This window comes from Rhinopithecus bieti, unplaced genomic scaffold, assembly GCF_001698545.2.
Source record: "Rhinopithecus bieti isolate Rb0 unplaced genomic scaffold, ASM169854v2 scaffold_11744, whole genome shotgun sequence".
Lineage (NCBI taxonomy): Eukaryota > Metazoa > Chordata > Mammalia > Primates > Cercopithecidae > Rhinopithecus > Rhinopithecus bieti.
The window spans coordinates 1,525,298-1,551,905 of NW_016807094.1; the positions used below are offsets into that span (position 1 = coordinate 1,525,298).

At 52.8% G+C, this 26,608-nt stretch overlaps 1 protein-coding gene and 1 long non-coding RNA gene across 2 annotated transcripts; one reads left to right on the forward strand and one right to left on the reverse strand.

Annotated features, from left to right (window-relative positions):
* Positions 1-494: 494 nt before the first annotated feature.
* On the forward strand, positions 495-12,302 carry CCR7 (C-C motif chemokine receptor 7). The gene is given in 4 exon segments (XM_017880195.1): positions 495-579; positions 7,089-7,138; positions 10,231-10,995; positions 10,997-12,302. Coding segments are annotated over 4 exon segments (1,152 nt in total). The 5' UTR covers positions 495-569; the 3' UTR covers positions 11,324-12,302.
* On the reverse strand, positions 11,552-15,919 carry LOC108534712 (uncharacterized). The gene is made up of 2 exons (XR_001887018.1): positions 15,189-15,919; positions 11,552-14,721 (listed from the first exon to the last, which is right to left on the reverse strand). It is a non-coding gene; the product is annotated as an uncharacterized LOC108534712 (long non-coding RNA).
* Positions 15,920-26,608: the final 10,689 nt, after the last annotated feature.

Here is a 26,608-nt window from a genome sequence, read left to right on the forward strand (position 1 = left end):
GGGAAGGGAAGGGGGGAGAAAAAAGATACGTTGTGGCATATGTCTTCCCTTTTACCTGTCATTATGTGTCAGTGCCTCCCATTGGCCTAAACGACCCAGAAGCCAGAGGGAAAGCCATTTGGGACTATATTCCATTGTGACTCTGAGCAGAGCAAGGGAAGGATGGGGACACTTCTTTCACACATCTCTGACTCCCCAACATCTAACCCATGGCCTGGCATGTGATATTCATGCTATAAATATTTGTTGAATCAATAAATGGCCCCTCATCTAGATTCTGCCAGGCAGCACAGGGGGCTTTTTGAATGTAAATGACCTGATGATTCAGGATCCTATGACCAGCGACTGTCACCCTCTGTCATCTTTCTTCTGCCCCTTTATCTCTGAAGGCACTGAAGGGACCCTGCGTGAGTCAGGGAGGGCTCGGGGGAGGAGCAAGAGTGGGAGGGGCAGGGAAGAGGGTGGCTTTCTGACAACTTAAAAGGGGCTCGAACCACTTCCTCCCCAGACAGGGGTAGCGCGAGGCCGGGCACAGCCTTCCTGTGTGGTTTTACCGCCCAGAGAGCGTCATGGACCTGGGTGAGTGAGCCTCTTCATGTGAGAATGAACAGTACCAGGGTCTTGGACACCCAGACTGACCCTGTGGAATGGGGGTGGAGGATGCGGGTGGAGCGCATAGGGGTGCTTCCTGGAGAAATCAGTTCTGATTTGGTGGGCATTGGAAGCTACTTCCAGAGAATGCCCCCTACTGTCCCAGGAGGGGTGCACCTGCCCTTTCAAACCTGGGGAAGGGGTCAGCCTTTTGTGCCAGTGGGGACAAGGGAGGGGCCGAGATCATGTCTTTCTAAAATAGCAGGGACATAAGAGAGTGGCGGAGCTGGGCTTGGTGGTCTGGCAGAACCTGTTCTCATCATGAGGGTGATAGGTTAGGCCCTCTGGGACCTCTGGGAACAGGTTTCAACAGAGAAATTCTCCCTAGAGAGCTTAGGACCTTCTACCCACTCTCTGATTCCCACCTTTCTCCCCTGCCGAATATTCGTATACCTGTCCACTCGGGGTCATGAGAAGATGCAAATGAAAGGTGACTGAGTTGTGAGAATGGTGCAGTGCATTGCAAATGCAAGCTCTGGTTGCTTTCTCTCTGCTGCACATCCCACCGGCTTTGCTCTGGCTTTGCTGTTACCTCTTGCAAGTTAAGGAGTGGGCAGGCAACATGGAATGGGATGGCAAGGGGCACTCAGCTTGGAGAAATCATAGCCAGGCCTTCAGCACAGCCTGCGCCCCTGAGCAAACCTCACACACTCTGCCCCGGCAGACAATTCTACTCTTTAGAAAGCCCTTTCTCGGGTCTAACCTCCGTCTTGACTAGAAGGGGTCCAGGGGAAGTGCTGAGGGTGTTCTGAGTGGTTCATCCAGCTCCAGACACCTCCTTTATAAATCTCAGCTGTGGAGTCAGACCAGGCTGAGGCTAAGAAGACCAGGTTCCTAGATGGCTTGTCTCACCAGCAAGCAATGCACCACGGCGGCCTCAAAGCCGCAAGGGGTTGGCTTTAAAAAGTGAAGGTTCCCTGGTGCTGTCCTCACACCCCTCCTCGCCACACCACAGCCTCCTTGATTTCATCTCTTCCTTCCCCGCCTGCCCCAAACCCTGGGTCTGGATCCAGCAAACAGCTGTGAAAGGGTTAAAGTGGTCACCCCCACCCACTGACTATGAACTCCCAAAAGGCAGGTTCAGATGCTTTGAGGATGTGAGGAGAAAATGTCTGTGGAATGAATGAATACATTGTATCAAGAACTCAGTAGAGTTTAGTTTTTGAAAATCTCTTCCAAATGCCTCATTTCCCAGCCCATCTACCCTTAAATCCCACTCCCCAGCACTCCACCCCCTCGCCACCCTCTCCATCACAATCCCAGAATACAGACGTCATCCACAGAAGACCCTGCTCCAGCCTTTCACATTGGCCTCCAGGAAGGAAACCAAGCAGTGCCCAGTGGTGTGCTGCTGGGTGTTTGAAAAGCAGCTCCCCGGAGTGGAGCACTGGTAACTGCCTCCAGGGTGGAGGGAAAGTCCTGAATTTGTAGTGCTTGCCACCTTCCATGGTGTAAATTCTCCCGCCCTGGCTGATTGATTTCAAGCCATCCACATGACTGAACAGGGGGTTGGGAAGATGTGCGCAGTGTCTTGCCCCAGACTAGGTTTGGGGGTGCTAGACTCCTAGGCTTTGATGCAGGGAGAGAGGGTAATCTCTGGTCCAGGAGGAAGGGATGTTCTTGCCACTTCACTCAACTTGAGACAGCCCCAACGGTCAAACCCGAAATACTGGTAGGAGGGGAAGCCACTGACAAGCTTTGCTCAAAACGGGCTCTGGGCCGTTGATGGGGTGGGTGGGCCTCGGAGGATCTGTTGTTCTGCTCTTCATCTGCCCAGCAAGGAGCAAGAGGTGGGTGAGGAGGCAGGGTTTCTGTTACACAAAATGAAAACTCCAAAGCGGGGCTGAGCTGGCCTTTTTCACGGTTTGAATGAGCAGCTCCAAGGCACCCTCCCCACCTTCGAGCAACGAGACCAAAGATCTTTCATAGTTCTCAAAAGCAAAGCAAGGGAAAAATGAACCCATGAGAGACAGGTGCCTCACAGCTCAGACACAAACGCTGGCAAAGGGGGATGCTGAAGCTAATTCAAGGCCAGTTTCTCGCCTGCCAGAAACTTGGCTGGGGAGGAGAGGAACGTTGTAGCCTGGGGTCGCTGTTGGAAAAATCTCTCTGCTTTGCTTGGGACATTCCGTCAACTCTTATTGTTTGAGGGATTCAGGGATGACCAGTCTGGTGGGGAGAGTGACACATATGTCACGAAGCCACTGCAACAGAGTGAGATACAGCATTGACCGGGGCAAGGGCAAGACAAGAAGGGAATAGTGAACCTGGGTCAGAGAGGTATTTAAGGTGGGTTTTGAAGGGTGTGTAGGAGTTGTCAAGCAAACAAGGAGCCACAAGGGGCCAAGGATGTGGCAGGAATGGCAAACTCCATTACCATCAGAGGCTGACAACGTAAAAGAGGGAAGGGGCGTAAGGTGCGGGAAGTGGAGGGGAGTAGAGTAACCCAGAGGGTGAATGCCCCACCTAAAGGCATTCAAATCCATTATTTCAAAAACCCCACGCTGCCAAGCAGAGTGTCCTGGGGACTAAGGCTGCAGCCATGTAGATGGTCAGCTGAGACCACAGTAACAGAGACAAGAAGGAAGCAAGTGGAGGGGAGGATGGAGTAGCTGGCCATGCCAAGGAGGAAGATGGGGAGAAAGGACGCAGGCACAGGAGACCCAATCCTTAAAACGTGGTACAGCATGCCTGAGGAATTCGGACTTTATCCTGAAAACAATAGGGAAACATCAAAGATTTTTATTTTTCAGGTAGGTGAATTAAAGGATGAGATTTGTATTTTGGAAGGAGTTCTGTGGCAGCAAAGCAGCAGCAAAGCCCTGTGTCAGAACAGAGGTGGGGCCGGCTCTGTTGGGGGCTGGGATGTTGGGGGAGGGAAGCAGGAAGCACTGGTGGCCAGTGGGGCATGGGGAGCAAAGATCCCCTTCATGCTCCGTGGAGCGTCCTAGACACAGCAGACTCATCAGAAACGCAGCCTGATGCAGTAGCAAGAGCCCAAACCTTGCTGTCCTGTTCAAATCTCAGGTCCCTCTCTTAGCAGCTGTGTGGCCCCAGCCATTTGGCTTAATCTCTCTGGGCCTCTATTTTCTGGAATCTAGGATGAGGATCACCAGGGTGGCTCATGAGATGTGGGATTATGAGGGAGAGACACATGCAGACCCAGTGATAGCAGAGAAGGATGGTTAGGAGTGTGGTTTCTGGAGTTGGAGGGTTTCAAAGCCTGCTCCCCTGCTGGCCATTGTGTGACTCTGAGAAAGTTACTTGCTGTGTTTCAGTTTCTTCATTGGTAAACGGGGTTAATAGTAGCACCTACCTCATGGGGCTTTTGAGAGGATGAAATGAGACCATACGTGCAGACAGCCTGGCGTGCAGTGAGAGCTCAGTGAATATGAACTATCTCATTAGATACAGCAGTTGATAACATAGAAACTGCAAGATCTATCCGGCTCTCACCCATCCATACGTACTGTCTGAAAGTGGATTCCCCAGATCTCTAGACCTCTAACCACCTCCCTGCTTCTCCTCTCTCTCCCCTATCCAAAAAAGAGAGAGACAGAGAAAGGTGTGTTGGCAGGTGAGGAAGTTCAGAGAGGAGAAAGCTTGGGGTGACTCTTGGGGAGAGCTGATTGGGCAACTGTGATTTCCTGGGCAGTCTGGAGGACCTGGAAAAATGTGGGGATGGAAGTTCATGGTTTGGAGGTGGGGGCAGCCAGCCAATAATTATCTTTCCTAGATGGGGAGTCTCTCATGTTGGGGGCTCAGGGTGGAGTTCTAGGGAATTTTCATGATGATCATTACTTAAAACTCAAGAACTCAGAAAACACCCAACATCTAGGTCAACCACTCCTTAGCCCCAGAGATTCCCAACTTCATTGGTCTCCCCCACGCTGCTGCCCCAGACCAGTTGCTTTATGACTTTGTAACAGGCAGGGATGATTTGACTCATGGCCACTGACCAGGCTCCCTATTGCCACAGATGAGAGTTCCCCTAAGTTTCCCTGTGATGTTTCTTGAAAACCACCTGTTATGGACCTACAAGATCCTTGCTCATCCACCTCCTCCAAAGCACCTGGAACGAGAACTCACGGGCGAGAACACACGCCAGCACTCCCCCAATTCCCCTGCCCTGACAGGAACAGCAGAAGTGGGACAGTGCCCAGGAGAGGGGTTATCAACGGAGTAAAACAGAAACAAAGTTCTTGCTACTCAGATCTCACCCGTTGTGACTTATCAAACTTTGAGGTTTCTCGTTTCTCCCTGACAGTCAGAGCGGGCTTTCTCTAGAGTAACTGAAAGACATTTACATGTTTAAAGAAACCTCGAGACTCGACCTCTGGATGAGTCAGTGGAGGATGGGCAGAGCGTTGAACCCTGAAGAGTGTGGTTGGGTATAAACATGTGGACTTAAACTCAGGAGCTCAGGGGTAATTCAGTGAGAAAGGAGAATGAGGGGTGCGGTGGGGAGCTCTGTTGCCACAGGGTCCAATCCCAGCAGGGCTGCAAATGCCTGAGCCCAGGCTGGGAATGAGGGGACAGCGGCTGCTTATCCCCAGAACAGAAAATGCAGCTAGGAAGCCCGCTTTGAGTGGACAGTGGAGGACTGGACTGCCAGGCCAAGCATTAAGGGCTTCATCCTCAGGGATGGTTAGAGCCCCTGAGGATTTAGGAGGAAGGTGAGGTGGGGACTGGCATCAGAGCTAAGCTTTAGGAAGATATGTCTAGCAGTAGTAGTGTGCAGGATAATTTGCTCAAGGCGGGAGAAATACCTATTTATTTATGTAGCCCGATGCAGTCTCTCCTTCCCGGAGGAACTCCCAAGCCCAGAATCCCCGGCTTTACACACTTTCCAGGGAACACATTAACAACTGCAACCTGGGTGCCATGCAGGGAGGTCTCCAGCAGGTGGTGCTGTGGCCAAGGACACGGAAGTGCCAGGCTCTCACTGCTTCCCCAGCCTCCGTAGGGCCCCCAGCCTCCAGGAGAAGGTGCCTTAAACAGGTTCCCACGCATTTCCTGGCCCTATTGAGGTTGGAGCTGTCACGGGCCTGCCTTCACTTGTGGCATTGCAGTTACTGACTCTCCAGTTGGCCAGGCCCTACCTAGCTGGGACCCGAGGGTCAGTATACGGGAAGAGGGCTACCGACGCCCTGACTTGTAGGTAAGCTAAGACGTCTAGGCAAATTACTTTGTCAACTGTCCTCGCTGCTCAGCCTCAAGAAGAAATAAGTTCCTGATGGCCCTGAGGCTCAGCCACAAAACCAAACTGAGCACATCCGGGCCTTGTGCTAAGCCAGGATCCCCTTCTGCTGCTCAGACCCCAGGAAGCCTCCTGACTTCCAGAACACATCCCTTCCCAAAGCTGACCCTGTTCCCCCTTCCACCTGCCCCCCCCCCCCCAAGCCTAGGTTAGAAAACAAGTTAAAGGAGAGAAAGTGTGTGCAGGCACTTCAGTTAAGCAAAAAAATAAAGAAAGAAGTCGTGACATCAGGAAAGAGCGTCCTTCCCCGACACTGCCACAGGACAGCATCCCCTCTGTGTCCTCTCGGCCCATCTTGATGCCCTCTCCCTTGGAAAAAGGACAGGCATTCGTTTACTTGTCATTCGTGTACTTATTCATCATTCATGTATGCATCATGCGTATATTCATCAGCACGCAATTGTGGGACACCTCCTCAGTTCTGGGCCTGCACAAGATCAAAGGGAAGGGATCTCTGCCCCAAAGGCAGGCCAAGGGTGTGGGCCCAGTGGACCAACAGTCAGTGCTGAATGAATGTCATTTCAGTAAGGGCGTGTTGTGGAGCTAGTGGGGCCCTGAGGCAGTCTCCATCACTGTGGACCAGTAACCTCATCCCTCTACCCACCTGTGGGGTCGTCCTCCTTCCTCAGCTCGCCTCCCTCAGGAGACACTCGAGTCTGGCTTTATGCACATGTGGCTGCCCATTCACCTGGATGCCAGGAAAATGCTCCTGGGCCAGTGGCTACCAGCACCAAAGCAAGGCTGGAAATGTGTGCACCCACCCCATGACCTCATAGCCTTGCTGCCTCGTCCCACATCATGTGGAGTGGGAAGGGGCACTCAGACCCACCAACCAAGCTCAGTCTTGAGGGGTGGTCTGGGCTCTAAAGACTTCCCAGCTCGAAGAAGCAGCCTAGATGGGCCAAGACAGGGGGTGGGAGGGGCTGCCCTGCATTCTGATGCTGCTTCTTTCCAGGACCTGGGAGTGGAGGAGGATGAGAAGGAGGTGAGGACAGTGATGCCGGGCAGCGGGCCAGGTGTTCAAAGGCACAATCTGGTTTTGATGTTCTCTTTCAGCAAACACAGTGCCTGGAGCTTGAGAGGAAAGTTCCCAACAGCGTCTCCCCCTCCACGGCTTTCTTTAATAATAAAGACTTGTCCCTGCCAAGCAATAACTTTCTCGCCTTGTCTCCTACAGGGAAACCAATGAAAAGCGTGCTGGTGGTGGCTCTCCTTGTCATTTTCCAGGTGAGGTTCCCTACCAAGGAAAGCTCTGTTCCCTTCTCCACACGGCCTCCCAAGTCAGAGGTTTAGTGGAGGAACTGGGCATTTGCTAGAAGATACAAGACCCAGACATAAGCCTGCCTGCCATTCATTAAGCTAATGGCTGCCCCCTCACCATCTGCTGAGTGACCCTGGAGAGCCACAGATGTTCTCTGGACTTCCTTTACTCCATTTAGATTAAAACATGGGGGAAAATAACTTGCCACCTTCCCTATCCCACCTCCAATCTCCCTGCCCAGGAGACAGAAACATGAGAATTCTCTTAAAGAGAAGAGCTGCAAAAATGGTTACTGAGTTTTGTGCATGTGTGCTGAGAAAATCACCCTGGATCTGGAGATCTTGTTACTATCCTATCGCCCCAAGGTTATCTCTTTCCAACCTTCACCCAAAGTCTCCCCTCGCAGCCCCCTTTTTCTTTGGTGAAATAGAGACCCATCTGGCCTCCCTGGCAGGGGAGGGAAGAGAGGATGGGGCCCTAGGGATGGGGAGAGGGGTGGATCAGCACATACTTTATAGCAGGCCTGAGCTCGGCAGGAACAAAGACCCTCACTTTACAAAGTTCTCTTTCTCAATCCAGAAACAGACAGAAAGTGTACCTCACCAAGTGCCAAAATTAGAGGAAACCGTAACTCACAGAGTCAACTTTCCCCCATTTGTTAGATGTGGGAGCTCAGAGTGGGGGTTGGGGAGTCCAGCTGAGGCCAGAGCTAGAGAGTCAGTGCTTCAGAATTCGGCTCATCCCCAGGTCTGGAGGCCAGAGGGGCAACTTTCCAGAAGCTCAGGCCAGAGGCAGGCCCCAAACTGGGCACTCTTCCCAAAACCCCATCCCAGAGGCCCCCCGGAGCCTGGGCTGCAGCCCACAGCCTGGCCCCCTTCCCCATCACCACTCCCTCCTCTCTCTCCCCTGTCTCCAGGACTCTGGGGGGCTGTATTGCTGGCAGTGGAGGCTGGAAGGTTGGGGTGGGGAGGAGGACAGCTGAGACTCATTCCTCCCTTTCACTTGAGGAGGGGGTGCTCAGACAGGGCAGGATGTGGTGGGGCTGTGGGCTGCAGAGGCAGTGAGGCTGGAGGAGGGGGAATTATAAAACAGGAACAAGGTTCAAGGGGAGACGGGAAGGCAGGACTGGATGATGAAAAGTGCACTTCATAGAGGCCGGGAATACTGCCCTCCAGGAAGGCTGAGACCCCCTCATGTCCAGGGACCCCGAGTCTAAGGCCTTGGACCGTAACCATGGCTGGGCCAATGGCAGCAGCCTCCTTCAGGGCTCCCAGGCTGCAGCCATGCCCAGGAGAGGGAAGGGGGTTGCCGCTAACTTTTGGTCTCAGGCTAGCAATGGCCAAAGAAAAGGCTCCTGGACATCATTTTGTGCTCACCCTGTTCCCGAGCACGACAGTGATGAATCCAGAACTTGGATGTGAAAAAGAGAGACACGATGCGGTGAACCCCTCCAGCACAAATGTGTAGAAACCCATAGTCGCTGAGCTGCTGAATCTGGTTCCTGGAGATAGAACCATGAGCCTCGCGAGGCAGGTCCTCCAGCCCAGCTCCCTGCCCTGCACGAGCCCGTCCATCGCTGTGCGCAGAGGCACGGGCAGGCATGGGCCCCCTCCTTCATTGATAAAATCACAGCAGGCTGCTGAACCTTCACCCGGCCCTGCAGACAGGCTAAAAAAAGCTCCAGCAGCTGAGTCCTGCTGATTGGGATCTGCCGGAAGAGATGCGAGGAAGAGAGAGGCAGAGAGGTGGGGGGAGAGGGCGGGAGCACAGAGGGAGAGTGGGAGATGAGAGCCGCACTTCCTTCCAGGGACACAGCTGCTGAGGAGGCCTCGCCTCCACCCCTGTGGTCCATCATCCATTCACAGTCTTTATGGCACTTGGGCTCACGTTGCCTGAGCTCCTGCTGGGTGCTAAGAGGGGCCCCAGGATCTAGAGTCTCTCCAGGTCACCCACCACCCGTGATCACAGCAGTTGGCCCCAAACCCGAGGCTTCATGGCCTCAAAATGGGAGCACTTGCCCTCCTCTCTTCTCACTCCAGGCCCTCCTCAACCTTGACCCCAGGTGGATTTTCCCCTAAAGCTGAGGTCTTTTGTAAGCCCCCTGGAAAACTCCACCAAGTTCTAAAGGAGGGTCAAGAAGAAAGACACATGTTCCCACTCTGACAGAGCTCCCCGAGGGCAAAATTAAAGCTCCATGGGGAGGAAATGGTGCTGGAACCTGGGCTAGGTACCTCACAGCAACCATGTGAAGCAAAGTCATCTCCATTTCACAGAAGAGAAAACTGAGGCTCCGAGAGAGAGAGAGAGAGAGAGAGAGAGAGAGAGAGAGAGAGAGAGAGAGAGACAGAGAGAGTTTAACCAGCTCAAGGCTCATCTGGGCTCCCAGAGCCCCACCAATTTCCAGTCCCCTGTCAGCACATGTAGAGTCTCTCAGACTTGGCAAAATCAGCCACTTGCTACTTATTAGCAGAACTGTAGAATCTCAGGCCCCACCCCAGCCTACTGATTTAGGATAGACATGTTCACAGGTTTACCAGGTGATGTGTATTGGAGTTAAAATTTGAGAAGCACTGATTTCAAACCAAAGAATCACCTGGAGACTTTAGGCAAACACAGATTCCTAAGCCCATCACCTGAGATTCTGGTTCAGCATTCTCAAGTGGGGCCTGAGAATTTGCATCCCTAACAAGTTCCCAGGTGATGCTGTGATACTGATGATGTGGACCTCACAATGAAACCACCATTCCTCCCACCTGGGCAACATGGCAAAATCCCACCTCCACTAAAAATACAAAAATTTGCTGGGTTTGGTGGCGTAAGGCTGTGGTCCCAGCTACTCAGGAGGCTGAAGTGGGAGGATCACCTGAGCCTGGAGAGGCCGAGGCTGCAGGGAGCCATGATTGCATCACTGCACTCCAGCCTGGGCAACAGAGTGAGACCATGTCTCAAGAAAAAAGAAAAAACGAAAGAGAGAAACCATTGCTCTAGGCTAAATACCAGCCAGAGTTGGAGCCACTCAGCTAACCTGGCCTGTTTTCCCTCATTTCCTTCCCTGAAGGTATGCCTGTGTCAAGATGAGGTCACGGACGATTACATCGGAGACAACACCACAGTGGACTACACTTTGTTCGAGTCTTTATGCTCCAAGAAGGATGTGCGGAACTTTAAAGCCTGGTTCCTCCCTATCATGTACTCCATCATTTGTTTCGTGGGCCTACTGGGCAACGGACTGGTCGTGCTGACCTATATCTATTTCAAGAGGCTCAAGACCATGACCGATACCTACCTGCTCAACCTGGCAGTGGCAGACATCCTCTTCCTCCTGACCCTTCCCTTCTGGGCCTACAGCGCGGCCAAGTCCTGGGTCTTTGGTGTCCACTTTTGCAAGCTCATCTTTGCCATCTACAAGATGAGCTTCTTCAGCGGCATGCTCCTACTTCTTTGCATCAGCATTGACCGCTATGTGGCCATCGTCCAGGCAGTCTCAGCTCACCGCCACCGTGCCCGTGTCCTCCTCATCAGCAAGCTGTCCTGTGTGGGCATCTGGATACTAGCTACAGTGCTCTCCATCCCGGAGCTCCTGTACAGCGGCCTCCAGAGGAGCAGCAGTGAGCAAGCGATGCGATGCTCTCTCATCACAGAGCATGTAGAGGCCTTTATCACCATCCAAGTGGCCCAGATGGTGATCGGCTTTCTGGTCCCCCTGCTGGCCATGAGCTTCTGTTACCTTGTCATCATCCGCACCCTGCTCCAGGCGCGCAACTTTGAGCGCAACAAGGCCATCAAGGTGATCATCGCCGTGGTCGTGGTCTTTATCGTCTTCTTCCAGCGTATTGCCCTACAATGGGGTGGTCCTGCGCCCAGACGGTGCGCCAACTTCAAACATCACCAGCAGCACCTGTGAGCTCAGTAAGCAAGCTCAACATCGCCTTACGACGTGCACTACAGCCTGGCCTGACAGTCCGCTGTGCGTCAACCCTTTCTTGTGTAACGCCTTCATCGGAGATATACGTCAAGTTCCGCATACGACGCTCTTCAAGGACCTGGGCTGCCTCAGCCAGGAGCAGCTCCGGCAGTGGTCTTCCTGTCGGCACATCCGGCGCTCCTCCATGAGCGTGGAGGCCGAGACCACCACCACCTTCTCCCCATAGGCGACTCTTCCGCCTGGACTAGAGAGGGACCTCTCCCAGGGTCCCTGGGGTGGGGACAGGGAGCAGATGCAATGACTCAGGACATCCCCCTGCCAAAAGCTGCTCAGGGAAAGGCAGCTCTCCCTCAGAGTAGAAGCCCCTGCTCCAGAAAATAGCTTCACCCCAGTCCCAGCTACCTCAACCAACGCTGAAAAGACAGGGCTGATAAGCTAACACCAGACAGACAACACTGGGAAACAGAGGCTATTATTGTCCCCTAAACCAAATACTGAAAGTGAAAGTCCAGAAACGGTTCCCACCTGCTGGGGTGAAGGGGCCGAGGAGGGTGAATGCGAGGAGTGTGGGAGTGGCCTGATGAGTCCTCTGAATGAGCCTTCTTCCGGCCTCCCACAGGCTCAAATGCTCAGACCAGCTCTTCCGAAAACCAGGCCTTGTCTCCAAGACCAGAGATAGTGGGGAGACTTCTTGGCTTGGTGAGGAAAAGCGGACATCAGCTGGTCAGACGAACTCTCTGAACCCCTCCATCCATCACTTTCTCCACTGTCCTCCGAGCCAGCAGGAATGGCAGCTGCCACGCCGCCCTAAAAGCACACTCATTCCCTCCCTTGCCGCGGTGCCCTCCCAGGCTCTCAACAGGGGAGAGCGTGGTGTTTCCTGCAGGCCAGGCCGGCTGCCTCTGCTTAACCAAAGCCACACTCTGGGCTCCAGAGTGGGGATGACATGCACTCAGCTCTTGGCTCCACTGGGATGGGAGGAGAGGACAGGGAAATGTCAAAGGCGGGGAGGGTGACCGTGGTCACCCAAGGCCCACGAGCTTGTTCTTTGTTCTTTGTCACAGGGACTGAAAACCTCTCCTCATGTTCTGCTTTCGATTCGTTAAGAGAGCAACATTTTACCCACACACAAATAAAGTTTTCCCTTGAGGAAACAACAGCTTTAAAAGAAAAAGAAAAAAAAAAAGTCTTTGGTAAATGGCAAACAAGTGTCTTTGTTTTGCAGTCCCCCACACCCCACCCGACCGTCCCCTCTCCCCTCCTCCCTGCCTTCCCCCAGGCCTCGTTTCTTAGAGATGCTCAGAACCACAGAGGTTCTTAGCTCAGGAATGCTGTGAGCCCATCCGGTGACAGAGGACCAAGACGCTAAAAGGTAGAAAGAGGTTGAGGACAGGAGGTCCATCTTACAAATACCCTTCCAGAGTTCATGGGATAGGCCCCAAGCCTGCGCAGTCAGCACTGAACCGGACATGCCGATCCTACTGCAGCTTTGGGAAGACCACGTTGTCCAGGTAACCTCGATACCTGGGGACTCTGCATTTAGCATCTCTTGCACACTGGCCTGCTCACCTGTCCCAGCTCAGCCCAGAACTAGAGCCCTTGACCTTTTGCCAGCCCCTTAGACTCTGAAAGCTGGGGTTTGGAGGGAGGGCCTTTCTGTGGGCTCAGAGACCACAGCATGCCAGACTAGGGGTCAGGGATGGGACCCTTTGCTGGCTGCATGAGAGCTGGAACCACCCATGACGCTCTCTGCTGGCCACTGTAGCAGCAGTGGCCTCCACGGTGTATGTCATCGTCCCTTCCTGCTGCTACAACAAAATGCCACCAGTGGAGTAATTTATAAACCATAGAAATGTATTTCTCACAGTTTTAGAGGATGGAAAGTCCAACATCAAGATGCCAGCAGATTCAGTGTCTTGTGTAGGCCTCTCTCTGCTTCCGAGATGGAGCCTTGCCGTGCCCTCTGGAGGGGACAGATGCTGTGTCCTCACATGGTAGAAGAGTGGAAGATCACAATGAGCCGAACTAGTTCCCTCCTGCTCTTTTATTGCTATAAGAGCATTAATCCCATTCACAAGGGTGGAGCCTTCATGACCTAATCACCTCCCAAAGGCCCCCCCTAACTTCTCATACCATTGCCTTGGGGTTTATGTTCCAACATATGAATGTTGGAAAGATACATACATTCAAACCATAGTGTGGCTACCAACTGTGGAGGAGTAGGGAGAGAGGGACAGACACAGGCCCCCACACAGGCCAGGTGTTCATGTCATTTCATGCCTTGGTGCCCACCCAGAGCCATGACTTCTGCAAGCCAGAGAGCAGGTCAGTCCAACCTGCAATGCATGGAGAGGGGTCTGAAGGACCCAGAGCTGCAATAGCTCTGGCCTGGGGGGAACTAGAGGGAGGGCTGAGACACTCACGCAATAGGTGATTCCATCAATTTCCCCAAGTGGAAAGAGCCTCATTGAAAATGGAGCTGCCTGGTAATGACGCCCATTCTCTCATCTCACAAGAACGTGACATTACCCTCCTCCGAGAGATGCACTGGGCTGGAAGGTTTTTAACAAGATTTGTCAGCTGGTCTCCAAACCGGGAATTGGTGCCCTGAGAGGAATGAGCCTGGCACGGATGCAGTCAGCGTGGAGCAGCATTCGCAGCAACGGCATTAAATATTAAAAGGCACAGCTGCCACTGTGCGTGAGCGTGCGGCCAAGGGGTGATACCAGCGTGCGTGTGTGTCCCCAAGGGGAACCTGCCGGAGCGCGTGTGCGTGTGGCGCCCGCTGGTGTGGACATCCTAATGAGGTTACCGATGGGAAAACAGTCGGTTCCTGAAGGGGAGGAATGTAACAGCAGTCATGGAAAAGGCAGCCAGGCCAACCGCACAAACGCGCCACCTCAGCTGCAGATACATTTTTCTAGAATCACTGGACATATCCAAATATTTACAGAGAAAACAAAACCCCCAGCAATGTTCATTCCCTCGAACTGCTGTGTCTCAGAAGTTCTGACCTCGGCTCGGTGCTGGCCTGATCCCTGCTCCCCTGCCCGAGGCTCTCACGTGCCCATCTTGAGCTTGAGGTGACCCCTGGGAAGAAGGAAAAGGCCCCCTGAGAGGCTCACCCAGGGCTTCTCTCTTCTTTTCTTACCTGCTTCATACATCTGCCCCTTCTTCCTGGGTTCACAGCCATGATGAGCCTTCTCCAGCCACCTGAAATTTCCTTTTCATTTCATCCCCAGGTCCTCGTCTCCCTCATCCTTGCTGGCTGCAACCCCAGGTCAAGCTCAAGGCATTCCCAGCTAGAAGCACCACACCTTTCTCATCACAGACTCACAGAGCTCCAAGGGACCTCAAAGATCAGCTGGGCCAATCCCCCCGTCATTTTCTACATGGTGAAACTGAGGCCCAGCGGGGAGAAGCTGACTTGCCTGAAGAGGCGTTGCAACGTAGGGATATTGGTTAAACTTGCTTTGGGAGCCTGAGCATCTGGCAGGGTTGCAGGAGGGTGTGGGGGAGAGCAGAGACTCTGGAGCTCTGCCGACTTGGAATCTCATCTCTACTGCTTCCCAGCTGTGTGACCTTCAGCTGTTGCTCAACTGCTCTGAGTCTTGGATTTCTCAACTGCAAAATGGAAAGGATTTGTATAAACACTTAGCACAATGCCTGGAATATTGAGTGTGGTGGTAAGGAATGGGGACTTTGCAGCCAGACTGCCTGGTTTGAACCCCAGCTCCACTACCTGGGCTGGTTACTTAGCCTCTCTGTACCTCAGTTTCTTAATCTGTATAATAGGAATATTAATGGTACCTATGTCCTCGGATTGTTGTGGAAGGCAACAAATCCATATATGTAAAATGCTTAGAAAAACTTACATATGCATTGTTGGTAATCTTTAGGAGATGTTTAAGAAAGGTAACTTTAAAAAAAAAGTTGCTAACCATGAGGAAACCAAGTTCAATTCCTTAGCCCATTTCCATCCCCACAGAATTTATAATTCAAGCTGGAAGGCAATTTAGAGATGAGTGAATCTGGCCTTTCCATCCATTGTATGGTGAGTCAACTCATGCTCAGAGAGGGAAGCAACTCACCTGAGGTCTCTCAGGAGCTCTGCAAAGATGCTGGAACTTTAACCTTGTTCCCTGGGCTGCTAACCAGAGCTCTTCCCACCAGACCCTGCTGGGCTCATGGGAACATCCCTGCACATCCACCGTGGCACCCGCCCTCATCCCACGCTGTCTGGTTTTCTCCAGCAGGCACCGTCCATCTTGTCCTTTGATTAGGTCCTTAAGGAGAACTTCCCTTCTCCCCTTTAAATAGTTCCCGTCCTTATCACTGAGTCTGGAGAATGAATGAAATACAAAAGAAATATGGCAGTGGGCCCAAAGGAAATCAGGCAACTGATCTTTTTAAGAAAGGAAGATGGGCCGTCTTCTCTGGGAATGGTTCTCAGTTACATGCCTTTGTTGAGGGTGAACAGTTGGAGGAAAGGAAACAGACCTAAAGGGATTGGCAGGGGAATTAAGGCAAAGGAGAGAGGGGAAGGGCAGGGGGAAGATGGGGCAGGAATGGGTTTTAGGGAATACACACTGGGGGCGGGACTTGAAGCGTATCTTCAGTGTGTAGTCAGATGCCGCTTCCTGCATGCACACATGTGCATGTGCGCACGCGCGTGCACACACACACACACACACACACACACACAGAGCCTCCCCAGGTCTCCCAGTCTCAGGTGAGGAGAATGGGGCTCTATTAGTCTTAGAGACAGATGGGTCCATGGCCTTCTTTGCAGAGAAGATGGTTAGAAATAGCCATGTTTGGGGCCAGGCGCGGTGGCTCAAGCCTCTAATCCCAGCACTTTGGGAGGCCGAGACGGGTGGATCACGAGGTCAGGAGATCGAGACCATCCTGGCTAACACGGTGAAACCCCGTCTCTACTAAAAAATACAAAAAACTAGCCGGGCAAGGTGGCGGGCGCCTGTAGTCCCAGCTACTCGGGAGGCTGAGGCAGGAGAATAGCGTGAACCTGGGAGGCGGAGCTTGCAGTGAGCTGAGATCCAGCCACTGCACTCCAGCCTGGGCGACAGAGCGAGACTCCGTCTCAAAAAAAAAGAAAGAAATAGCCATGTTTCTCTGGTCTGAGACCCTAGAGAAACCCCAGGGAGAGTAAAAAAGGTGGGGAGCCTCTCCCTCAACTCAAAAGAGCAACCCTGTCAGGCTTCAGAAAAGCAAGCCCTCCTAGCGCTCCAACCCATGGAGCAGCTGTCTGAGAAGTCCCAACTCCTCCAGCAGCCACCCCCTCTGTCCCTGCACTTCTCTTGGGCCCAGGCAGAGACACTGACAGGAGTCTGCGTACAGAAAAAGCTCCCCAGGCCCTTTTCTGAGGAGAGCTGCTCCAGACTAAGTCAATCTCAGCTGATCTCGTGCGAAGTCAGAAACGCCAGGATGTGAATTCCCCACGGGCTCCTCTCTTTGCGTCTGTGCGTGACCCAATTCAGATTCCTCTGCCGCCGTCAGATTCTGTCCTGCCCATATTCACTTTGAGGATGGATATAACCTTATTTCTGTGTGTTGTTCACTAACCCCAGGGAATTCTGTGGCTGGGCTGTCCTACGTGTCACGGTAACCACCACACAGTGTGGCCTCCAGGTTCTCATCTCTGGGTAAATAAACATCTCCTCACAGGCTTGGCCAGGTCTGGACTGGCTCGGTTCCTGCATGATGCAATAGGTCTTGAGATCAGATATCCGTGCCCACTAGCAAGAGGGCAGGTAAGGAGATAGTTCTTGCCCTGAAGTCCTCCTGTGCCTGTGTCAGAGTTTATTTAGGACAGAATACTTTATATTTGCTCCAAGTAAATAATATCTGACATTGGGAAGCACAACAGATGCAGCAGATGAGATGCCCCCAAACCATTTCCCAATGTTTAAAAGAGGCCTGGAAAGGCAAGCTCATTGATCTCATTTGGTTTATGCAACTGCACTCGAGTGACTGAAGCAGAAACCTGATCACGTGTAAAGACGGAATGGTTCAGTCTGCTTCTCAGGCCCACAGGGTGTTTTCTGTGGCCTGGCCCAGGCCTATGGAGAAGCCGGTGCTAGGGGGTCACCTATGCGGAAACCAGCGCTGCCTCCTGCCCCGAGGCTCCAGAGACTTCTACAACTGACTCTCTGGACACGCTGTCTCGCTTGCACTAGCATCTCTTACCTTCCACCTGCCCTCCTCCGCACACTCCCATTTCGGGGAAGCTCAGCTGCTGAGGGTGCAATTGGCAACCTCTGGACTTGGAAATCAGGAGGAAGGGAATGGGAAGAATGGTGGCAGCTTTGTGACTGGGCTGTTCAGGAAGACAGCCCTCTGCCTTTGTTCTCCAGGGCAAGACACAGGCCTAGACCCACTGGAATCCTTCAATCCTTTGTCGAAAGCAGAACTGGGATTTTTGTCCAAGGACTACACCTGTTGTGTCCCCAGCATCCTTCTTAGCTGCCCCCTCCCACCCATGCTCATCAGAGCCGAACCCTGAGGAAACCATGGACCACAAGACCTTGTGAGCTTTTGTTGCTGGGAGTGTCAGAGGCTGGGAGACAGAAGGTATGAGAGACAAGATGTCCTGGAAGGGATGGCAGGGATCACAGAGGCTGAGGGCAGAGGAAAGAGACGTTGAAGAGCTGGAGGGTTGATGAACCTACGCGGGAGGCAGGCTAACATTTACTAAGTGCCTGTGATGCACCAAGGACTAGGATAGCTATACTATCTTCCATTGAATTCTTACGACAACAGAGAAGGAAACAGGTTTAGAGAGCTCATGTAACTTACCTGTGGTGACACAGCTAGCAATTTTATTAAGATGTTATTACATACTATACACTGTATTAAGCATCGGTATCTTATCTCATGTAATCCCCACAACAACTCTACTAGAGTCTCATTTAATAAATGAGGAAACTGAGGCTCAGAGAGGTTAAGTAACTTTATCAGCGTCACACAGCTACTAAGTGATTTCAACCAGTTCTAGCTGCCTCCAAAGTTCTTGCTTTTGCCACCCTACTACACCATTCAACTAAACAGCTGTTTAATACCAAATATTTCCGGAGCCCCTACTGAGTGCCAGGCACTGTACTGTGTCCAACCAACATCTTTCAAACCCTGTCAGACACAGAACTCTGACCTGGGAGAAGGGAGAATCAAATAACAAAGACACAGCCCCCATCTGCCGGTGGCTGTGACCCCCCACAGCTGGGCAATAACCAGGTCTTTGCTGCTCCACAGAACCTGGTCCCCACTTCTCACCTAGGCTCTGGGCCCTGCTTCTCACCTAGGCTTCCTCCATGGGCTAGCCCTGCAGGGCTGCACACCACCTGAGAGGCACATGGCTCTCAGGGCTGAGATGGCTTTGCACAGACTCACTGGACGATATGGGCAGGTCACCTCCCTTTTCTGGGCCTCCAACTCCCCAGCTGTACAATGAGGTTGCTGGACCAAATCATTTCTACCCATTGCCTCCAGCTCTGACTTGGTATGGGTGCCTTGTCTGCGCAGAGTCCAAGAGGCCAGTGCTCAGCAGGGCAGGGCTCTGGGCACGTGGATGCTTGCAAGAGGTGCAGGGCAAGTGCGTAAGGGGCTGAGGAAGCTGCTCCACCCCCAGCTGTGGTTTCTCGTGGGGCCACCATGGCAGCAGGTGGAGGGAAGTGTTTGTCATCCTTCCAACAAAGGCAGTCAAATAAAAGCCTCCCGGGGCACCATGGGAATAGGCAGCAAGGGCGCCAAAAATAAAACACACTTTTCCTTTGATAGGCATCGGCAGAAGGCATAGGCAGCTGCTAAGGGGGTCTGTCCTCAGGGTGGTGAGGAAAGGGTTCAGATTTCAAGCCCAAGAACACTCACACTCACACACACTCACAAGAGCAGTCTCACCTCACAAACAGCCCGCACATGCAGATGCCCAATATTCACACAAGAAACACCATCGCGCATATCACACACACGCACCTACACACACACACCAGTCACACAACCAGCACACGCATATACACATACAAATAGAAAACTTACCCCCATACAAGACCACCTTCATAGGCCGTGACCTGTGCAGTCACGCTGGGCCCTGCACTAAGGCCCATGCTGGGTGTAATGCTTTGCTGCCTGCACTTTGAAATTCTCAATGATTTTTAAACAAAGGGCCCAGCATTTACATTTTGCACTGGGCCCTACAGGTTCTGCAGTTGCTCCTGCAGGTGTGCACTCATGACAGTGTTCACTACATGCTTAAGCATATATCTTTTAACACTTTTACACTGTTGGTGGGAGTGTAAATTAGTTCAATTGTGGAAGACAGTGTGGCGGTTCCTCAAGGATCTGGAACTAGAAATACCATGTAACCCAGCAATCCCATTACTGGGTGTATACCTAAAGGATTATAAATCATTCTACTATAAAGACATATCTACACGTATATTTATTTCTGCACTATTTACAATAGCAAAGACTTGGAACCAACCCAAATGCCCATCAATGATAGACTGGATAAAGATATACAGCATGGAATACTATGCAGCCATAAAAAAGAATGAGATCATGTCTTTTACAAGGACATGGGTGAAGCTGGAAACCATCATTCTCAGCATACTAACACAGGAAAAGAAAACCAAACACCACGTTCTCACTTACAAGCGGGAGTTGAAAAATGAGAAGACATGGACACAGGGAGGGGAACATCACACACTGGGGCCTGTCAGGGGTTAGTGGGGGCAGCATTGGGACAAATACCTAATGCATGAGGGGCTTAAAAGCTAGATGATGGGTCGATAGGTGCAGCACACCACCGTGACACATGTATACCTATGTTACAAACCTGCACATTCTGCACATGTATCCTGGAACTTAAAGTAAAATTTAAAAAAAAAAAATCCTACCTTTATAGACAAGAGTGCATCCACTATACACATACACACAGATGCACAAACACATGCATCCCACAAACGCAACACCCACACAAACAGCAATAGCCCCCCATGTGCACGCGCCACAGCACACGCATTGATACCCAGAAGGGGCCCAGAAGCTCACAAGCAGCCCACAACATGCAGCCTACGCCCTGCCGCCTCCTGACACAATTCGATTGACTTAACATCGGGGACAGCAGAACAATGTGCCGCGGAGGGGCTTGGAGAGAAAACAAGTTCATGTCCTCCACCCGCAAGTTCATGTCTCCCACCTCTCTCTTCGGCCCTGGGCACACCCACCCCACTCAGCGGCTGGGATCAGAAGAAAGGGAGAGCTGGGGAGGTGGACACATGGATGGAAAGGGGACAGGGACGGAGGTGGAGAGAGAGGGGGTAAGAAAGAACGGGTGGGGAGTGGGGGCAGGAACTGAGTCTCCAGGCGAGCTGGCCCCAGCAGTCGTCTCATAAGAGCTCAGAAGGTCTTGAACCCAAAGAAGTAAGAACAGTGCCCCTGTGCTCCCCACAAAGCACACGCCATCCTGCCCTCAGAGTCAGTCAGAAGATGCCAACCTCCCTTCTTACTAGCTACACGGCCTTGGGCATGTCATGTAACTCTGGGCTTCAGTTTCTTCCTTTGTGGAATGGCATAGCAAATTCTACGTTACAAGGTGGCAAGGCACACACAGATACAGCACCTCCTGGATTCCTGCAGCGTTCAACAGCTCGTTTCCTGATCAGGCCCGCAATCTGATTCTCCAGGCAGAAACTCCAGACCCCCTCATTAGAGCAGACATTTGGAACGCGTTTATTTCCCATCTTCTCCTCCTCTCACATCACACCTCCCAGCCAGGTGCAAGCACAGAGGTGGATGTAATTCATGGCCACCATCCCTTCAGGGACTTTCAGGATCCCGCAGTCCCATCCTGCCCCACCCCCTACCCAAACCAAACCAAGCAGGACGCCAAGGCCTGGAAATTTTTCTTCCTCCTCTATTCTTTTTTTTTTTTTTTTTTGACGGAGTTTCACTCTTGTTGCCCGTGCAGACCAGGCTGGAGTGCAATGGCATGATCTCGGCTCACTGCAACCTCCACCTCCCGGGTTCACGCCATTCTCCTGCCTCAGCCTCCTGAGTAGCTGGGACTACAGGCGCCCGCCACCATGCCCAGCTAATCTTTGTATTTTTAGTAGAGACTGGGGTTTCACCATGTTGGCCAGGCTGGCCTCGAACTCCTGACCACTAGTGATCCTCCCACCTCAGCCTCCCAAAGTGCTGGGATTACAGGTGTGAACCACCATGCCCCGCCTAACCTTCCCTATTTAAAATTGTCCCAGGCTCTATCCCTTCCCTGAAAATCCCATCAATCTGTTAGGTGATACCAGATGCTGAAGGAGGGATTCAGAAAAATGAATGGGCCCTAAGGGGCGTGCCAATGTGCCCCATTCCAATTAGAGTCATCCACAGGAGAGGGGAAAGGTCGTCCAAGTGGCCACCACCAAGAAACTATTTCATAAGATTTCTTTTTTGTTTTTTGTTTTTGTTTTTTTTATTTTTTGAGATGGAGTCTCACTCTGTCAACCAGGCTGGAGTGCAGTGACACGATCTCAGCTCACTGCAACCTCCACCTCCCAGGTTCAAGTGATTCTCCTGCCTCAGCCTCCCAAGTAGCTGGGACTACAGACGCCCGCCACCATGCCCAGCTAATTTTTGTATTTTTAGTAGAGACAGGGTTTCACCTTGTTGCCCAGGCTTGTCTTGAAATCCTGACCTCATGATCCGCCCACCTGGGCCTCCCGAAGTGCTGGGATTACAGGCATGAGCCACCGCGTCTGGCCTAGTTCATCAGATTTCTTACAGGGCATAAGTCACTCAGATCCCTGCACAGGCTTTCTGTCAACTTACTGAGAGGGAAACTGAGGCAAAGAAGAGTGAAGTGACTTGGGTGAGCAGCAGAGTCGGGGGCTGTGGTCTTTCTGATGTGCAGCCTCCATGAGACCAGATCCAGAATAATCCACGCCCCACCGCACTAGCACACAGCTGCTTCCCATTCCCCAGGCGTGGGAAACAGCCAGGCTGGTTGGAGGCCTGCCAGGGTGGGAAGTCTGGTCACCAGGTGCCCCAGGACAGGGAGGAGGGGGCAAAGCAGGGGGTCTGGCGTTCAGATTCCCATACAGGTTTCACTGTTTATCATCTGTGTGACCTTGACAAGTGCCTTCTCCTCCCTCCATGCAGTTTTCCCGTTTGAAAACAGGTATGATGTTGTTAAAACTTCCCTAGAGAGTTACGTTAAACGAGGTAGTGGATGTAGACCTCTTTGTAAAGTGTAAAGTGATGGAGAGGGTAACAAGAGACACTCTCCCATAGCAATAGCTGGAATCATCGCCTCTGCTGTAGGGACCTCTGTGGCGAGTTTAGGGGTCATCTTTCCCCGTGAGACGAGGAATTACTCCTCTGTGACACACGAGGACAGAAGGCATTTGCTTTGGTTGCAGAGTGAGGGAACTGGCATTGCTGAGCCTGTGTGCTCCCACGTCACACGGTCCCTGGCAGGTCCCCACTTCACCCCTGTCTGACCAAAGCTCCTTCCAGGAAGGGAGGCTTTAGGCCCCAAACTTAGCAGGTCCAGACCAGCTCCTGATTGGCTGGCCTAGCCCAGTGCCTAGCACATCATAGGTCAAAACATGCTCGTGGAATAAAAGCTCATGAATGGTGAATGCGGGGTCTTTCCACACCCTTGACTCATAAGTTTAAAATCTACCCAAAAACCCCCACGTTGCAGAGACATGCCCGGGCAGACAGGCCCCTCTGTGGGAAGAGCTGTTTGTCATGGCTAAAGGTAAGGGTCCCCTTTCAGACACTGTCCTGGAAGAGTCCCAGACAGTCAACAGATGACCCTGCCTTTTAATGTCCACCCCATCCCCGCCAAGCACAGGGTCCCGGGCTCTGACGCAAGCACCTCTGCAAATAGATGTCGTTTCCATGGGAACTGAAACCCCAGTTTGTTTTTCCCTCCAAGGCACTCTGTAATTTCCAGCACAGTTTGTGCAACGTCAGTCTGGTAACCTCGTGCTGAGCTGTTCTCTGGGTCTGCGTCCAGCACAGGGCGCTGAGCTGACCTAGAGAGGTCATGGCAAGGCTGTGCTCCCAGAGGGCCTCCAGAGGTCGTGGGCACCAGCCCCTGCCTCCCCCCTGCAGAGGGGTGCCCGGTAGATAGGTGGAGTCAGAGGCGAGTCCTTGAACCTCCCTAAGGGAGGCCTGGGGGGTAGGGAGGAGTGGAAGGACGGGGGCTCATTTCCAGTAAGAAGTGGGAGGGAAGGAAAAGGTCTCGGTCTGGAAGCCTGGGCCCCAGGGAGGGCGGGCGATGGGTAACAGATGATTTCTGGCTGCTAGGGGAGGGTGTGCTCTCAGCAGTTGGATCATTAGCCTCTATTGTCTGAGCCTCCGTGAGGAAACAGCCGTGGAAGCAAAAGCAGAGCCAGAAGGACTTGGGGAGATGGAGGTGGAAAGAGGGGGAGGAGACTAGCAGACAAGGCAGTGATGAACTTTAAGGACAGGATGCCAAGAGGACGGAGGAGGGGCTGCCCGGGCCAGAAGAGTGCTGCCCCCTGTCCCCAGCGCCATTCAAGCTTAGGGCCTGGGGAGGCAGGTCCTTCCCTGTTCCAGCCTTGAGATGACCAAGGCCCCAGCCGACACCTTGACAGCCACCTGTGAGAGACCCAGAGCCAAGGACCCAACAGAGGCCCAGGCTGTGGCTGTCATGCTCCGGCCTCCTTCCACCTGCCAGGGGGCATGGACAAAGTGTTCCTCCAACCCCTTGGGGTGGCCTAGGGGCCGTCAGGGACTCCAGAAGGGGAGTCTGAGGCCAGAGTGAGAACCAGGACGCCTTTGAATGAGCTCTTTGGCTCCCCCACCCTTTCTCACTGCCCTCAACAATAACACCTGCTCTCATGCTTCCAGGGCACCGTGGACGAGGTGAGGACTCCGGTGTGAAAGTGCGACAGCCAAAGCCTGACTGTTGTTACTACTACCCATGGGGGGGCCCCGCCCGCACCTCCCACCCTCCACCATGTCGGGAGCCACAAGGCAGAGTGACTGCCTCTCTTCAGCCACAGTCCCTGGGTTATTCAACAGCATCTACCAGGACAGGCAACCAAGGCCCCAAAGAAAGGGAGAGTAATGCTGGGAGGGAAACAGGACATGGCAGGCAGCACCCTCTCCCCAGATTGGCAGGCATTGCCACTGCTTCCTGGGGGCCCCGTAGCCTGGTGGCCCCAGATCCCAGCCCTCATACTCTAGCCCAGCCTCAGCAGCTCAGGCCACCTCCCCACTCCACCTTGCGGTTAACAACAGTCAAACCACTGACCTGATTTTCTGCACGGAGGAAAAGATAACAGAGCACCTCGGCACTTGCGCGCACACACAGAAACACACACAGACACACACACATACACACACATGCACACACATGCACACATGCATGCACACACATGCACTCACACGCATGCACTCGCACACATGCACTCACACACACACACACACACACCCGCTCAATGGAAACTTTCTCTGTCTCCTTGACAGGAACCCAGCCCTGCCCGGGAGCTTCCTCAGGTAGAAAGTTCAGTGTTTATCTGCGGTTGATCAGAGGCCTGAGTTCCCGGAGCCTCCCTGGGTGAGCACCTCCCGTTTGACCTGCCTCCCCTGCCAGAGGGACAGTACCTCTGGCAGGTCTAGGTCTCTGTGGGGTGTCTGCTTTCCCCCCGAACTCTTGGCATTGTGCTGGGCACCGAGAAAGGCATTGATAAGACCCTTGACCCTTAAAAGAGCCAGAGAGATCTGGGGTGGGAATAACTCCCAAATAAACCAGTGCTTCCTCTCCCTAAACTTACTCCTAACTCAGGGTCCCCTGAACCTCAGAAACATCTCAGGGCCATGTTCTGCCACATACAAGTGATGAGGTGTCCTCAAAGTAAGTTCTCAATGGTTGGCAACTGTTCTTATTTGTCATCACCATCAAAGGGCAGCCACCTTCCTCCACCAGTGGGGCAACTGAGTGGAAAAGCTCCGCGCCCCAGCCACCCCCTCAACTTGCGGTCTTGGAGATGCACAAAGTGTCAGAGCCGGAAGGGACACCGAGGTCACAGCCAGGAAAGTGTTTTGCTCAGCCTCTCACTAAGGCAGGCATCCACACTCACTGCTCAGAGTGTGACCTGAACCTGCAGCCTCAGCACCACCCAGGAGCTTGTGAAAAACCAGAGCCTCAGGCCCCAGACCTAAGGAATCTGAACCTGCATCTTAACAATGCCCTCAGCTGATTTTTAGCCCAATAAGTTTGAGACTCCCTACTCCCCCACGCTGGGTTCAGCCCGGGCCTAGGCCTCCTAAGAGCTACATTACGCCCAAAGAACTGGTCTGCTGTGCCCACAAGAGGCTACGGCCAACCCGCCACAGCCACCACTGCCTTGTTCCTCCAGCCATGTGTCACATGAGGTTGATGAGGTGCTAAGCTTAGGTTCTAGCTGCGCAGGCTGAAGAAGAGCAGGGGGCAACAGCTTTGCTCCTCTGTGCACAGAGGACTTCCATGCCCTACTCTGCCCCAGATGCCACCTCTCCTCCGCCTTCCAGACCTTGCCTTTCTCGAAGCAAGGGGTGGTGGTAGGCAGTGGGCCACATGCTTGGTCTCATCTTATCTGACCTAAGCTTATAAGGCCAACTGGGTCACTCATGCTCTCGGAGCTGACGGTGGTCACCAAGGTGACCCTGTACTCCAGTTCGGCCTGCCTCCTGTACCGTGGCTTGTGTCCCCTGGGTTGGATTCCCAGCCACAGACTAGAGCCAGAACGTGGACCTCTGCACTCTGCAGCAGTCAGCTCTCCAGCTGAGCTGCAGGCACTTCAGAGAGGAGAGTTGTGCTGCTAGAAAGGCCATGTGTAGAACCTGACCGCCATTAACAGCTATCAACACCCCTAGGCTGTGAATATCATTGATTCCTTTATTGCTATTAACATTTGAGTGTGAATTAGCTGCTGGCTGTTTATCAATTGGCTGGCAGAGAGTGGCTGGGACATCCGTACTGTTAAGTTTTGATAGGAGATACTGGTCCTCCAGAGGGGAAAAGCCCAGTCCAGCTATTTCCACCCCTCTCCCATGCTGCTCTACATAGCCACACTTGCTTGTCTCAGCCTCACTTGGGCCCTAAGGCAAGGGGTGCCAAAGCAGATTCTCCCCAGAGATGGTGAGCGCTGGAATTGCTCCCATCCGTATGCTAGGGTTCTGCACCTGGGGCTCAGATCCCTAAATTCCTTTTAACAATAGTGGTGCCTCAGATAAATCTCATCGTCTATTGGGTACCGCCAGAGTGCAAAGCTTGGAGATCGCCTATTTCCTGTTGTTCTCCAGTCTTCTGGCCTGTGATTCTGATGGGTTCTATGAAGAAGGAGGCCACCTCTATCTACCTGCAGCTCTCTCAACTCAGATCTCTGCCCTCAAGGCAGTAATTCTATTCCCCAGATGGAAGGAAGGAAGGAAGGAAGAAAGGAAAGAAGGAAGGAAGGAGGGAGGGAGGGAGGGAGGG